General features: G+C 34.1%; 1 protein-coding gene across 1 annotated transcript; it reads left to right on the forward strand.

The window, feature by feature from the left end:
- Nucleotides 1-8,186: 8,186 nt before the first annotated feature.
- LOC125656977 (N66 matrix protein-like) lies at nucleotides 8,187-10,757 on the forward strand. The gene is made up of 2 exons (XM_048887606.2): nucleotides 8,187-8,315; nucleotides 10,316-10,757. The coding sequence occupies exons 1-2, from the start codon at nucleotides 8,255-8,257 to the stop codon at nucleotides 10,699-10,701; spliced, it is 447 nt and encodes a 148-aa protein (XP_048743563.2). The 5' UTR covers nucleotides 8,187-8,254; the 3' UTR covers nucleotides 10,702-10,757.
- Nucleotides 10,758-12,974: the final 2,217 nt, after the last annotated feature.

The raw sequence follows: 12,974 nt of genomic DNA on the forward strand, positions 1-12,974 counted from the left end.
TTAATTAATTGCAAAACATAATTGACACGAGTCTGTTACATTCCTGTTTTATGAGAAAATTGGTATGGATACTTGGTTAAAGTAGGTATCATCCCTGATGACTTTCAAAATCATTAACATGAAGATCAAAATCACTCTATGTAGATGAAATTATTTAGCGAATAAAGTGGGTAAGAACATAGTTGGTTTCGAATCTTTCTGATTTGTACACTATACCTCTCGCTTTATCTATGAAACTGCACAATGTGTTCTTTGTAACATGCAAAAATGAAGAAAACATAATTGGGATTTTACACTTAAAATCATCAACATCGAGCAGTTCTCTGTAAAAACATTAATTCATCTCCGAGTTACAGAACATACTATGATATTTATAATCTTTAAATTGTGAAGGAATACCACAGTATGACTGGATTTCATTCCTTACTTTTGATTTTACTTTTTCTATATATCGAATGCACAAAGAAAGACAATCGTCACCGACAAATGACAGATTCGTCAGTAAGAGTTATCCTGAGAAGAATGTCCAGGTACTTGGTCTCCCGTTGATATGAATTTCTGTAGACATATTGAAGTATCACAAAGTATTAAATTGGTTAATTAATTTGATCCTTAATCACATGTAGGTTGTGGTACTTGGATATCACATTTCAAGTAGTATGTCCGACTGATCGAGCGTGTTTTATTAAGTTTGATATGTAATTTAAACAACTGTCACATAGTTTATCTTAATTTAATGTAGAAAGAGTTTTAAAAAATGTTTCTTTTCCACATGTGATTAATGTCTTTGTCCTCTCTGAATAGGAAAGAACGGTTTGACAGTTTACTTGTTCGTGTATGTTGTTGGTTCATTTTAGTGCTCAGTGGCGTAGCTACACAGTAGGCACTGTATGCACGTGCTTACAAATATTTTCGTTAAATATTTATTACATATTACGAAAAATGCTCCCCAGATCCCCTGCTTACAAATATTTCAAACCTAGCTACGCCACTGGTACTTCATGTGATTTTTTCGCTTGAACCTGTATCTACTTTACAGACATGAAAGTGCGTACCATCTGTCCTTCTGTGTTTAGTAAACCAGAGGTGATAAAGAATTAGATGAAAAGTGAATATAACGAACATTGATCAATCTCATAAATCTCGTAAAGAATACAAAATTAAGAGAAGGGCAAACACGGACCCCTGGACACACCAGAGATAGGATCAGGTGTTTAGGAGGAGTAAGTATCGTCTATTGGCCGGTCACATTTATCTTGATCAGGTAAACAGTAAGCCACAGTCCAAATCAGTATGTAAAGAACGACCTAACAGTTGGTATGAAACACGCTAGACAGCATTCAACCTAACTACGGGTTGTATTTGCAAATAAAATCATTGTAACAGCCATATAATTTGTGAAATGCTGTCACGTTTGTGTAAAACAGTGTTACTTCTTATACTTATGTACATTTTACGACTTGTTGAGATTGATTAAGTCTGTATATTATACTAAACTCTGGATACTTTATATCTTAAATTGCTAGATCTGCATGGTCAAATACAACAGCGTAATTTTTCAAAGCGAAGAAAACATACTCTATTAGCAACAATCTTACATTTGAACCAGGCTAAGCTTAATATTTTTAAAAATAGACGATCACATAAAGTGTATACACATCTCAAACACATACGTGTGTGTGTGTGGAGAGAGAGAGGGAGGGGGAGGTTTATAGACGTAATTGTAATTCCATTTATTTATATAAGCGTTTACGTCATTTGTGCTGATAATACGCAGCGTTACACAGAGAACAAACATAACGCACGTTAGACCAATAAGAAAATCCTCGCACACCTTTATGTATTATTTTACTGAAGCACGATGTATGCTAAAATTTACATTTAACTCTTATACATGTACATACGTTAAATTCAGACGTGATTATTTGAAGGTAATTGTAATATTTCATTCCCTAGTATTCTCGGTGTTAGACTTTCAAAAAGTTGTTTTGTTTGTTTGTTTGGTTACTTGTTTGTTTTACGTCCCAGCAAGAAATTTTCACTCATATTGAGACGTCACCAGCTGTAGGTGAAGTATTATAAATTTAGACCTATGCTTAGCGTTCAGGATCGTAGCAGCGAGGGTTCTTTAACGTGCCAACGCCTGCCTCGACGTCCGTCTATAGGTGATTCTCACTTCTAAACGCCGAGCGTTAATCACTACCCATGTTTGTGTCTTAGGTTTGAGGCGGTCATGGCACGAGCGGGGCTTGAGCTCATGTCCTCCTGGTTACGAAGCGAATGCTTTACTACTGAGCTACCGCATCTGGTCAAAACGTTGTAACAGTCATAGAATATCTGTGAATTATTTCTTCAATATAATTCTTCGGATTATTATTGTAATTTCCGTTATTGTTTAGTGTTGCATTTTGATGTCATTGTAAATTATTGTCAAATGAACCAAATCATAGCAATTTCCAAAATCATGTAAATGTGCATAAACGAAAGAGTAGAATCTGAAAAACAAACGCTGTCTTACATTACATGTGTTTGTTTGTCCATCTCTCTATTTTGCATTATTTATTAGAGTTATGAGACTGATCACTGTTCATTGTCTTCGCCTTTCATGTATTACAAATTTAACAGTTATTTAAAAGCTCTTTTTGTAAACAAAAAAGGCTGGGGAAAATCTTATTCATGACGTAGTAATGCTTAATTCAAGACACCTATAGAACAGAGAAATTGTTTGGGCCTTTTTATGTACGCAATCGTACCTTGTTCGTTAAATAGCGGTCTTCCTTTGTTGTGTCGTTGTTCTGTGTCCGCAGTGATGTCTTTAACTCATCATCATTTAGTCGTAAATATAATTTGTTTTGTACTATTCAATATGTGCCATAATTAGGTAATGATACATACAGAATGAAGTATTTTTAGATTATGGAATGTTGAAATATAACCAATATTGACCTCATTTGATTATAATGAATGGCCTTAAATAGACATTTCAAAAATAGACAAAAAGCACCTCCCAGGCTATGTTAATCACCATAAAGCATTTTCAGCCATTTTGAATCCGTGTGAAACCAGGATTTGGTTTTTAGAATACACTTATAGTCAAGCATCCGGATTTTGTTGCATTGTAATCATACACGTTCCTCTCAATTATTCTAATAGAATAATGGTTAGATTGCTCGCTTCGCAACTGGGAATTCCCGAGTTCAATCCCAGGCGTCTGCGCAAAATCGAATACAAAAGTCTTATACATGTACATCTTCCGGACGATACCTTCAAAACCGATACGATCATAGCCCAAATGCCAGATATTACGAATTCGCGACATTGTGTTTTACCTATACTTTTTGTTGTTACGACTTATTAGTGAAATATCGATCATTCGATTGCGCAAATTGTATACTAGCACAAGAAGAAATAGGAACTATATTATTTCAAAAATTTAAAAGACGATTTCCTGACAGGGGAAATCCTACAAATCTGACCTATTAAACTCATCAAACCGCTGTTAATAAATTCGTTAAAATATCTAAATGCTAGAAATTAAACGCTTTATATATATACATAGGACTGTCGGACATAAAGAAACACGCCGATACACCCAATAGGATTGACCAGGAAATTGTTTAAAAAATTTGTTTTGTTCGGATATTCTAAAACAAATTCACATTGAATGTTGTCAAGAGAAAGACAGGGAAACAGTTGTGTGATTAAAGACAAAAGAGAAATCAGCTGTCGTGATTATTGCCGGTACAGCTGTTTAGTGACGTTTCCTTGTTCTTTGTAAACGCCGAGTTTGTAAACATTTCACGTCGTAGATTCGATTTATACGCAGTTTTCCTCCATTAACAAATTAATTTTTTTCCGATGAAGCATTTAATTAGCTTACTCTTTCTTAGTATGCACTGTATATATAAGTTTGAAATCAATTTTCAATAAAAATAGAATTATACTATATGATTTTAATTAGTTACTGTTAATTTAAGGAATACCTACAATGGCTCCGGTCATTTCAAAGCCAAATATTTTCTGTTAAAAACAAGAGGCCAACAGGCTTTTCTGTCACCTGAGTAATATTAAGTTAAAAATATCACTAGTCCAAAGGACCATAAAATCTAGAAAAATCAATCCTGTTCTACATACTAATATTCAGCAACAGTATAAAACAAGATGTATTATTATACTTTCATGTAAAATACTCGAAACTGATTGGTCGAGAAGCATTTGAAAAAACATATTGTTACCCTCCGAGAACAGAAAGCACGCCCTCCAGGGTGATAGTATCTAGCAAATGGTAACAGTACTTGACAACGGGTGATGTTATAAATCAAAGTACTGAAAGACGGGGTCAAATTATTCAATGCATAACTTTCTGAAATGGTGCAGTAATGCTAATATGACAATTCATATGAAAACTCTCCAGACAAATACTTTAATCAGAGATAGGTCTTGAATTGCAGATTTACGTACAACTTTCTATTCGTGTTTTTGATATAAGAGAAGAAGTGTTCAAAATTGAAATTTTCTTGAAGTCTGTTCCTTTTTTATGGTTTTGAGGCCAAAACGAATATCTAAACGAATGCTTGTATTGTGACCTCCTAGTCTTATGTCCAGTTTTGTTTAATCAATATGATCCAGAACTCGATATTCTTGGTTATCATTTCCCCGAGGTAGTTCCTTCCTTATTAAACCTCAATATTCTTGGTTTGTATCTTATAGTGTGAGGGTCACCATTTTAACTTGGGCACTTAGCTCTTCAGCTATTTATAGCTAATTCAAGTGCTGAACTCTTGTGAAAAAGCATGAATGCTATAATAAAGTAAATGAAAAGAAATATAGATAAAGGTATGGAACAAAGTTTACTATGTCAACAGAACAGAAATATATCATATGATAATTGACATATGACAGTATATGTTTAATAGCTTATTTTTTATGGACCAACATAATGAAACCTAATGTTAAAGATAAAATTGATAATGACATACTTTGGAATTGCACAATACAACCTGTCAATAACACATGAAAGGTTAAAATCAAGTGGATATGTAAACACTCCCAATTCTTTCTTTAGTAAAGAAAATTTTCTAAATTACCAAAACTGTAAACAAGAACATGTAAATTGTAAACATTGTAACAAAATTGGTAACATAGTAATTTCAAATTTTTTGACACACGTTAGGACTAGAAGTTTCCTATGCAATAAAAGATAGTCAATCATAAATATACAAGTCCACAAGCCAGACATCTTTTTGTAAATAATATAATATAAAAAGCCGTAAATTATATAATTTCAAAATATTATGCATCAAAGATGCGTATGGCCGAGTTGTAGTTTGGAAAATTAAGCACGCTTGCATTCACGAAGTAAAAACATACATGCACGTATCTTATATAGTTTATAAGTATGAAGCTTTGAATTGCCGCAATAGGTATTTAATGTAATAATGACCTTGACCTTTGGATTTCAAAAGCAACATGAATCTTGAATGTCATCAGGATTTGAAGTCTGATAAACATGCACCAGCAAGTAAAAGTTAGAGGCAATCTCAAATCTACAGTATATAGTGAAAAAGAGACTTTGACCTCAAAATAAATAAGAAAAACGTCCAAAAGAACTCGCCTGCACAGTTGTCGGGGGGTAATATTGTTGATTTGCATTAAAACTATTTTTTGCGTGCATAGAATAAATAACACGACAAACTCCGGATACATTCGCATAGTCTTGGGTTTCTTCTGTTAAAAAAGACCGGATGTAAACAAAGTAAGAATATATAGTTGAATGAAAACAACAATCGTTTCTTTTTGAAAGATAATTCACATTCATCTAATAAATCAATAAAAAATATAAAAAAAATAAAAAGATTGTTTTTTTCAAAATATTAATCTTATATTTTTCAAATCTCTGTACAAAATTATCAGCGCAATTTATGCACTCTTTTCTTCCACGTAGATTCAATTCATGTGTTCTTGGCACGGCTTCCGTTTTGAGGCCTCGACTGACAGTAAACTAATAGACGGGGTCACGTGACCCCGTCTAAGAAATTATCATATGCGTCAAATTTATGCGCGTACAGTTCGCCGTAGATTGTTAGACGACGTCATGTGAGCGTTTGTAATAAACATGAATACCCACATCGATATACGAAAAATCGCATGACAGTGATTGATCAAATGTCAAAAGACGCAAGTCTTTCTGCTTTGTTGTTTATATAACATTCAGTATAATAAAACAAATATTGCATGTAGTTGAGGGTAGCATTGAAAATTTTCACCCCTCGAAAAACCATTGTCAACCGAGGCTACGCTTACAACTCAAATACCTTCCAATGTGCTTAAATTGATGTAAGACTTTCTTTACATAACATAGAATATGTAACATTAACACGATATGACTAATTTGGACCCATCCTAGTGTCCAAACCCTGAGTATGTGAAATCACAATTTTGGTATATTCTTCTCTGCTTTTCCTAGATATGCATTTAGCTTTTATGCTGTATCAACAAACTTAAAGAAGTCTTTCAAATCATAAACAACTGATAAAGACAATGATCACTATAATCATTTTGGCCCCCACCCTGGAACCAAAACCCTTACTCCCTGAGATAATGGGATTCGTAATTTTGGTATAAAAAAATACCCATTAGTTTCAATTCAGTATAAAGAGCATTAAAGAAGTGTTTTACACATAAACGCTATACACCAAGTTTGGCCCCGTCCTGGGATCAGAACCTCTACCTCGGGGATTATGAAATTTACAATGGTAAAGACTTTCTGCTCTTCGTGAATATGCATTCACTTTTTGTTAAGATGTGCAGCTGTAGAGAAGAAGATTTTTGAAAATTGGTTAATTGTTCGCAGTATTTACTCCTCCCCTAAGGCCCCAGGGATGAAGCAGACCTCAAGTTTGAAATTGATGTCACGACTGTTCCAAAGATGCTTCCCATTGAATTTGAAGATAATTAAGATGGTTGTTATCAAGAACAAGTTAAAAATGTTCAGTTTTTAACACATTTAATCACTGCAAATTTTGGCCCCACCCTGATACCTAAACCCTACCATGGGGTCATGAAATTTTGAACTTTGGTAACGGGCTACCTGCTCATTTTAAATATCCGTATAGTTTCAATTTAGTGTCAATAACATCAAAGATCCTTTTTAAATAATGTTTACATATAAATACTAATATTAGATTTGGCCTTGCCCTGGAGTGAGAACCTCTACCCCAGAGATCATGAAATTTACGAATTAAATGTGGAAGAGACCTTCCAGCTCTAGATGACTTTACAATTAGTTTTCCTTACAAACATGCTGTTGTAGAAAAAATGTTTGAAAATTGGTCAATTTTTGACGGGTGCAGATATCCTGAAATTTACAATTTATGTCCCCCTTGGATGCTTCAAACCAAATTTGAAAAGAATTTGAATTGCAGTTATCAAGAAGTTATAAATGTTCAATTGTTAACGTGCGTCGGACAACGCATGACGAAGGACACAGACCAATTGCAATAGGTCACCTAAATGCACTGAAGCCACAACATAATTCGAGTTTGCTCTACTCCATTCGAATTGAAGACGGAACTGCAATGTCCATTACGTGTACCTTATGAATCATTTATGTTTGTGACCAATTATATCTTAACCAGATTATTTGTTGAAGGTATCCTTAATTATAACTTGATGTATACTGTTAGAGTGACTATTTGAAATAAATCAAACTGTAATTTACTTCACATACATAGATCAACAGGATGACTGGGAAAGTATAATTGCGATAAAGCAAGATAGTTATTGTTCTTAATCAAGGTTTTATCCTTATAAGTACACATATCTTATGAATTAAAAATTATTTACACCTAGTTAATCCTAGAACCCCACCTACATTTAATCACTATGGAGATATTTCTAATCACGTTATTTGAAGTGTAGAGGATGTCTTATAACAAGTGTTACAACTAAGTACATTTAGGAAAGTGTTGTGGAATCCCATCTCTCAATCATCTCTCGTCTTGGATGTTTGTAGTTCTCATAAAACTGGCAAATTATCTTGTAAACAACTTAAAAATCAATGGACATCAATGAACATGTAATCAGGTAAACATTTGTTTAACGTTGATGATACATTATGTATTACACGATTTGAGAGAAAACTCAAGCCTATATAAACCTTTACCCTGAACGCATTCATTGTCTCCCCTTCCAATCCACTGGTGTTTACTTACTACCATTTTCCAGAACCCTACCTTCTCTCATAAAATCGACAATGTCACGATCTTTGTGCATTCTTGCCCTCACATTTGGATTTTCAAGCGCTCTTTTTGATGGTAAGTAGTAATACTTTAAAGCGTTAAGTTATAAATTCTTTCTTCATCCTAACCAGGTGCGTCTTTCCACGCAATGCGTACGTGCTTCAGTGACTTCATCTGAAAGCTTAAAGATTTTGTGTGACCATGACTGATGTTCAGAACAGCTGGGAAGCAAGTACTGACCAACACATAACCGAGACAGAATACTGATAAATAAGTTGATATTACAGGGGTTACAAAAATAAGCATTTCTCAAATTCTATAATTGTCATTATAACGATCTGATTATCCAAATCAACCTGTCATTGGGTCAAATGCTGTCTGATGTGTTTCATATCAAATGTAAGATCTTTCTTTAAAAACTAATTTTGACTACGGATTACTCCATTCACGTGATCAAAATATAGGGCTCACGGCGGGTGTGACCGGTCGACAGGGGATGTTTACTCCTCCTAGGCAGCTGACCCCAACTCTGGGATGTCCAAGGGTCCGTGTTTGCCCAGCTCTCTTATTTTGTTTTGTATTCCTTTTGGGAGTTGAGATTAATCACTGTTCGTTATCTGTAACCTTTTATGTATGTAGATAAAAAATGGAAATATTTTGAAATAAATTGAATCAAATGAAGTTTAAAAATTGCCTTGTTTCAGAAAATAATATGTGAACAAAAATATAATGCTACATTGTATAACACAGAGAATTGGTCAAATTAAATTTGAAATTCTACGAAAAAGATCATTTTCCTTCACATTTTAGAATATTATAATTATTATGTAGTTATAAATATTTCTAAATAAAATTTTCCAGAATTGCATTTAATGTTTACAGTATTATAGAATGTTGATGAGTAAATTTTTTCTTTTGTTTTTCTTTTTAGATTATTATTTTTATTCGCATAAACAAATAGCTCAAAATTCGACCTGCTAAAAATACATCCTAACAAAAATTGAATCTTTAATGAAAAACATCATATCCATCATAAAACTAGTGTACATCTTATCTCACTCATAGCTGTCTCTACAAGGTAACAGCTAGTGTGAACATGGTGTAGTTTGTAAGTCTAGCTTAAGCAATGTACGGCAATTTACAACGAAAAGGTTAATTAACAGCAATATTAGAAGAGAACTTGCTTATCTAATCATTGCGCCTTGAATATCAAATAGAAAAGCACTTCGTGTAGTAACTGTAATGACAGCGAACCAGTGACCTTTTGCGGTGTTCGTCGTTATTTTTAGAGACAGTGCACTATTCCTGGGACATTTACCTCGGCTTTTATCCTTGTTCATTATGTCAACTCAAATTAATGCAAATTTAAAACAAAGCTCATTATCATTATTGGTTTTATAGAATATGCTGTGAACAGTTGGTTTTGTCAGTGAATATCAAATGTTTGAAACAATATACAAATAACAATCCACTCAGTTACCGATATTTTATGTCATTATTAAAAATTCGTCATTTCTATTCAGTGAATGTTACATGTACATGTATGTTTCTATTTACCTGTACATGTATACCAGCTCAAACTAACTACGTTAAAAGCATTGTAATAATTGCTTCATTATGAATTCGACGAGCCGTATTTTGATTATAAATATAGTGAGTGCAAAGCCACTTTAAAGAATAATGAGAATGAATTACGATTTTCGACATTTCACAATACCGAAAATATTTAATTTAGCACGACTTTCTGACGAATTTTTTCAATCCTCTGATCAGAAAGACAGATATTGGATAAATACAAGCGTGGACATTGTAGTTCTGAAGTTTTTATAGCATGAATACATCACAATGTAACTACTAGGGTTATCACCTTTGGAGGCATACTAGCATAAACATTAAGAACATATGAAATGTCAAATGTAAACGATACGTTCAAACTATCACATAAGCTTTACATCACTATTTTTGGACATCTACATGTATTCTTATAAAAAGAAAGAATACTAATTTTCAAATGATTCTTAACTTTGTCACATCTATAAATCAAAATCTGTTACAACTGTTTTTCTTTATTATAGGAAGAAATAGAAATGGTTTAAACGGTATGAACAACGGCTTGAATGGTTTGAACAGTAACGGCTTGAATGGTTTGAACAGTAACGGAATGAATGGTTTGAACAGGAATGGATTCAACGACAACTGGATGAATGGCCTGAACGCGAACAACTGGATGAATGGCCTGAACGCGAACAACTGGATGAATGGCCTGAACGGGAACAACTGGATGAATAATCTTAATGGCAATAACTGGATGAATGGCCTGAACGGGAACAACTGGATGAATGGCCTGAACGGGAACAACTGGATGAATGGCCTGAATAGCAATGGTCTTAATGGATTAAACAACGGGTTGAACGGTGGATCCCTAATGAATACTGGGCGTGGGAGAACCATGTACGGATAGACGGATTGAACCGTTTGAAGCCATAGATAGAAGAAAAATAAAAGTTCTCAATTTGATTTTGTGTTTTAAATATACATATAGCAGAAGCAGAAAATTGTTAATATATGTTTCATATGCATCAATGACGAAGTTCGATGAACATATTGACAAAGGGGTTAAAAACAACAACAAAAGAAAGAAAGATATGTGGGTAGTGTTTGAAAGTAAGAATTTTTACTTTCATTTTCAGCGATTTTGCATAAATATGTATGGGCCTTTGTGTAGAAAAATAACTTTTGCATACTCTCCATTGATGTTTAAAGAAAATATTTCAATACATGTATTCAGGATTGAAATATGTCTAATCATAACCCGACATAATTACATGACATCGTACCATTTGTACGCAAATATTCAAAATGTCTTTTCCCCCCTGACTATTGACTGGATATTGGGTTTTGAAATGTCATGTAAAATGTTTCACTCAGTCCATATCAAATGTTTGTTTTGGAAGGTCCACTCCGACTGCCCGTGAGCTGCATTAGGATAAGTACTACATGGATACATTTGTACTATTTCTAATTCAGTAAGATGTTACGGTGTTTTACTGTAATTGTATATGTGTGAATCTGGGTAGGTGGGGATATGTGTATAGGAAGACGTGTGTCCCCACGGCCGAACAGGGTTCTAGATCTATCAATTATCAATGCTCTCTCTCTCTCTCTCTCTCTCTCTCTCTCTCTCTCTCTCTCTCTCTCTCAATAAGAATGATGTTTTGTGTTAAATTAACCTCGCACGAAAATATATACTTTGTTTAATATAAATGTAGTAATACATTACACGAAATTCACAGTGTAATTCGTTGTGCCTTTTTAAAACTACCCAATCCTTGATGACCGGCGGCTTATCATTGATCACCACACAGGTAAAATTGGGGGGGGGGGGGGGGGGGGGGGCGTTAACTTAAAGTTGGGTCTTTAAGAGAAGCTGTCAGTAATCATGGAGAATTTTGTTGGAAAGTGCAAAAATAATTTATTGAAAAATTGTACAATTTTATGCAGTGTTATTGATAAAATCATTGAAAATGCATTTGTGAGTCACTTAAACTCAAATAACAGAGTTATTGATCACTTTGTTGTTACCATGGTAACAAGGACAAAGTCCTTGAAAAAACAGTGAAATATACCTCTTTAAAGTCCAAAATAAATACAATTAAGATTATAAGATGCATATTTTTGACCGGGTTGCACGAAGTGCAAATCCGGTCTATAGTATGGTGAAGTGCGGGCGGGCGGGCGGTTGGGGAAATTTTGTGAAATCAACTCCTCCTACAGTTTTTTATGTGCAACCTTGAAACTTTGCAGAAAGTAAGTATATATATTGAAGTTATACACTAGGTTTTTTGAAGTCTGACCTTTGTCGAATATGGGCGCTACAGCAAAAAGTTGTTACTAAAAATAGAGTTCAACTTGAAAAAGGTAAATGAGATTATCTTTTGTGGTTAAATTTAGTTGCACTACCTCTGAGGAAAAATTCAATTATATATGAATGTCAAATTTCCTGGGCATGAGTTGTAAATTTGCAATATAAATAGAGAAATTCTGTTTCTTTATCATATAATCATATTCAAGCACCTGAAGTTATTGTTCATTTTAGTTATTATTACTTAATATTACATATATCAGCAGTGCTCCAAGTTGCGAGTAAAACGGTCGCATTTGCGACCAGAAAAGCAATTTTGCGACTAGAGATTATAATTAAGTCGCATTTTCGCGAGTGAAGAAAATTTGGGCAACCAGTAAAATTTTAGAATCGGGGATCGGAAGTCTGAATAAATATTTTTAGTCTCGGTCAAAACAATCAAGATGGCGGGAAAACGAGGTTTAGAGCACTTTGGATTTATCAATAGTAAAAAACAGAAGCCTCAGCCTTGTACATGTAACAAAGAAATTCAAGAATCACACGGGGAAAGTTCTGCATCAAAAGATGGCGTAGCAATGTCTAAAGAGAAATGCAAAAGTAAAGGAAGAACCCCAGTCCTGAAATGGCGGAGGAAATTTTCGTGATGGCAAAATGTTTTGCAGAATTTGTGAGGCCAATAAGCCAGCAACGTCCACAATTTCTAGACATCCATTGTCCTATTTCGCCACGACCGAGTGTACATCTTTCAAACGTGGAAATGTGACTATTCACGGTAACAGTAAGATACATGTCGTTGTCCGTGACTGCATTATTAGCAGTAAGTCGAGCGGGGCAACAGATAACTACCACCAAATAAATCCCTACCCAAATTA

The sequence above is a fragment of the Ostrea edulis genome, chromosome 1, assembly GCF_947568905.1.
Source record: "Ostrea edulis chromosome 1, xbOstEdul1.1, whole genome shotgun sequence".
Classification (NCBI taxonomy): Eukaryota; Metazoa; Mollusca; class Bivalvia; order Ostreida; family Ostreidae; genus Ostrea; species Ostrea edulis.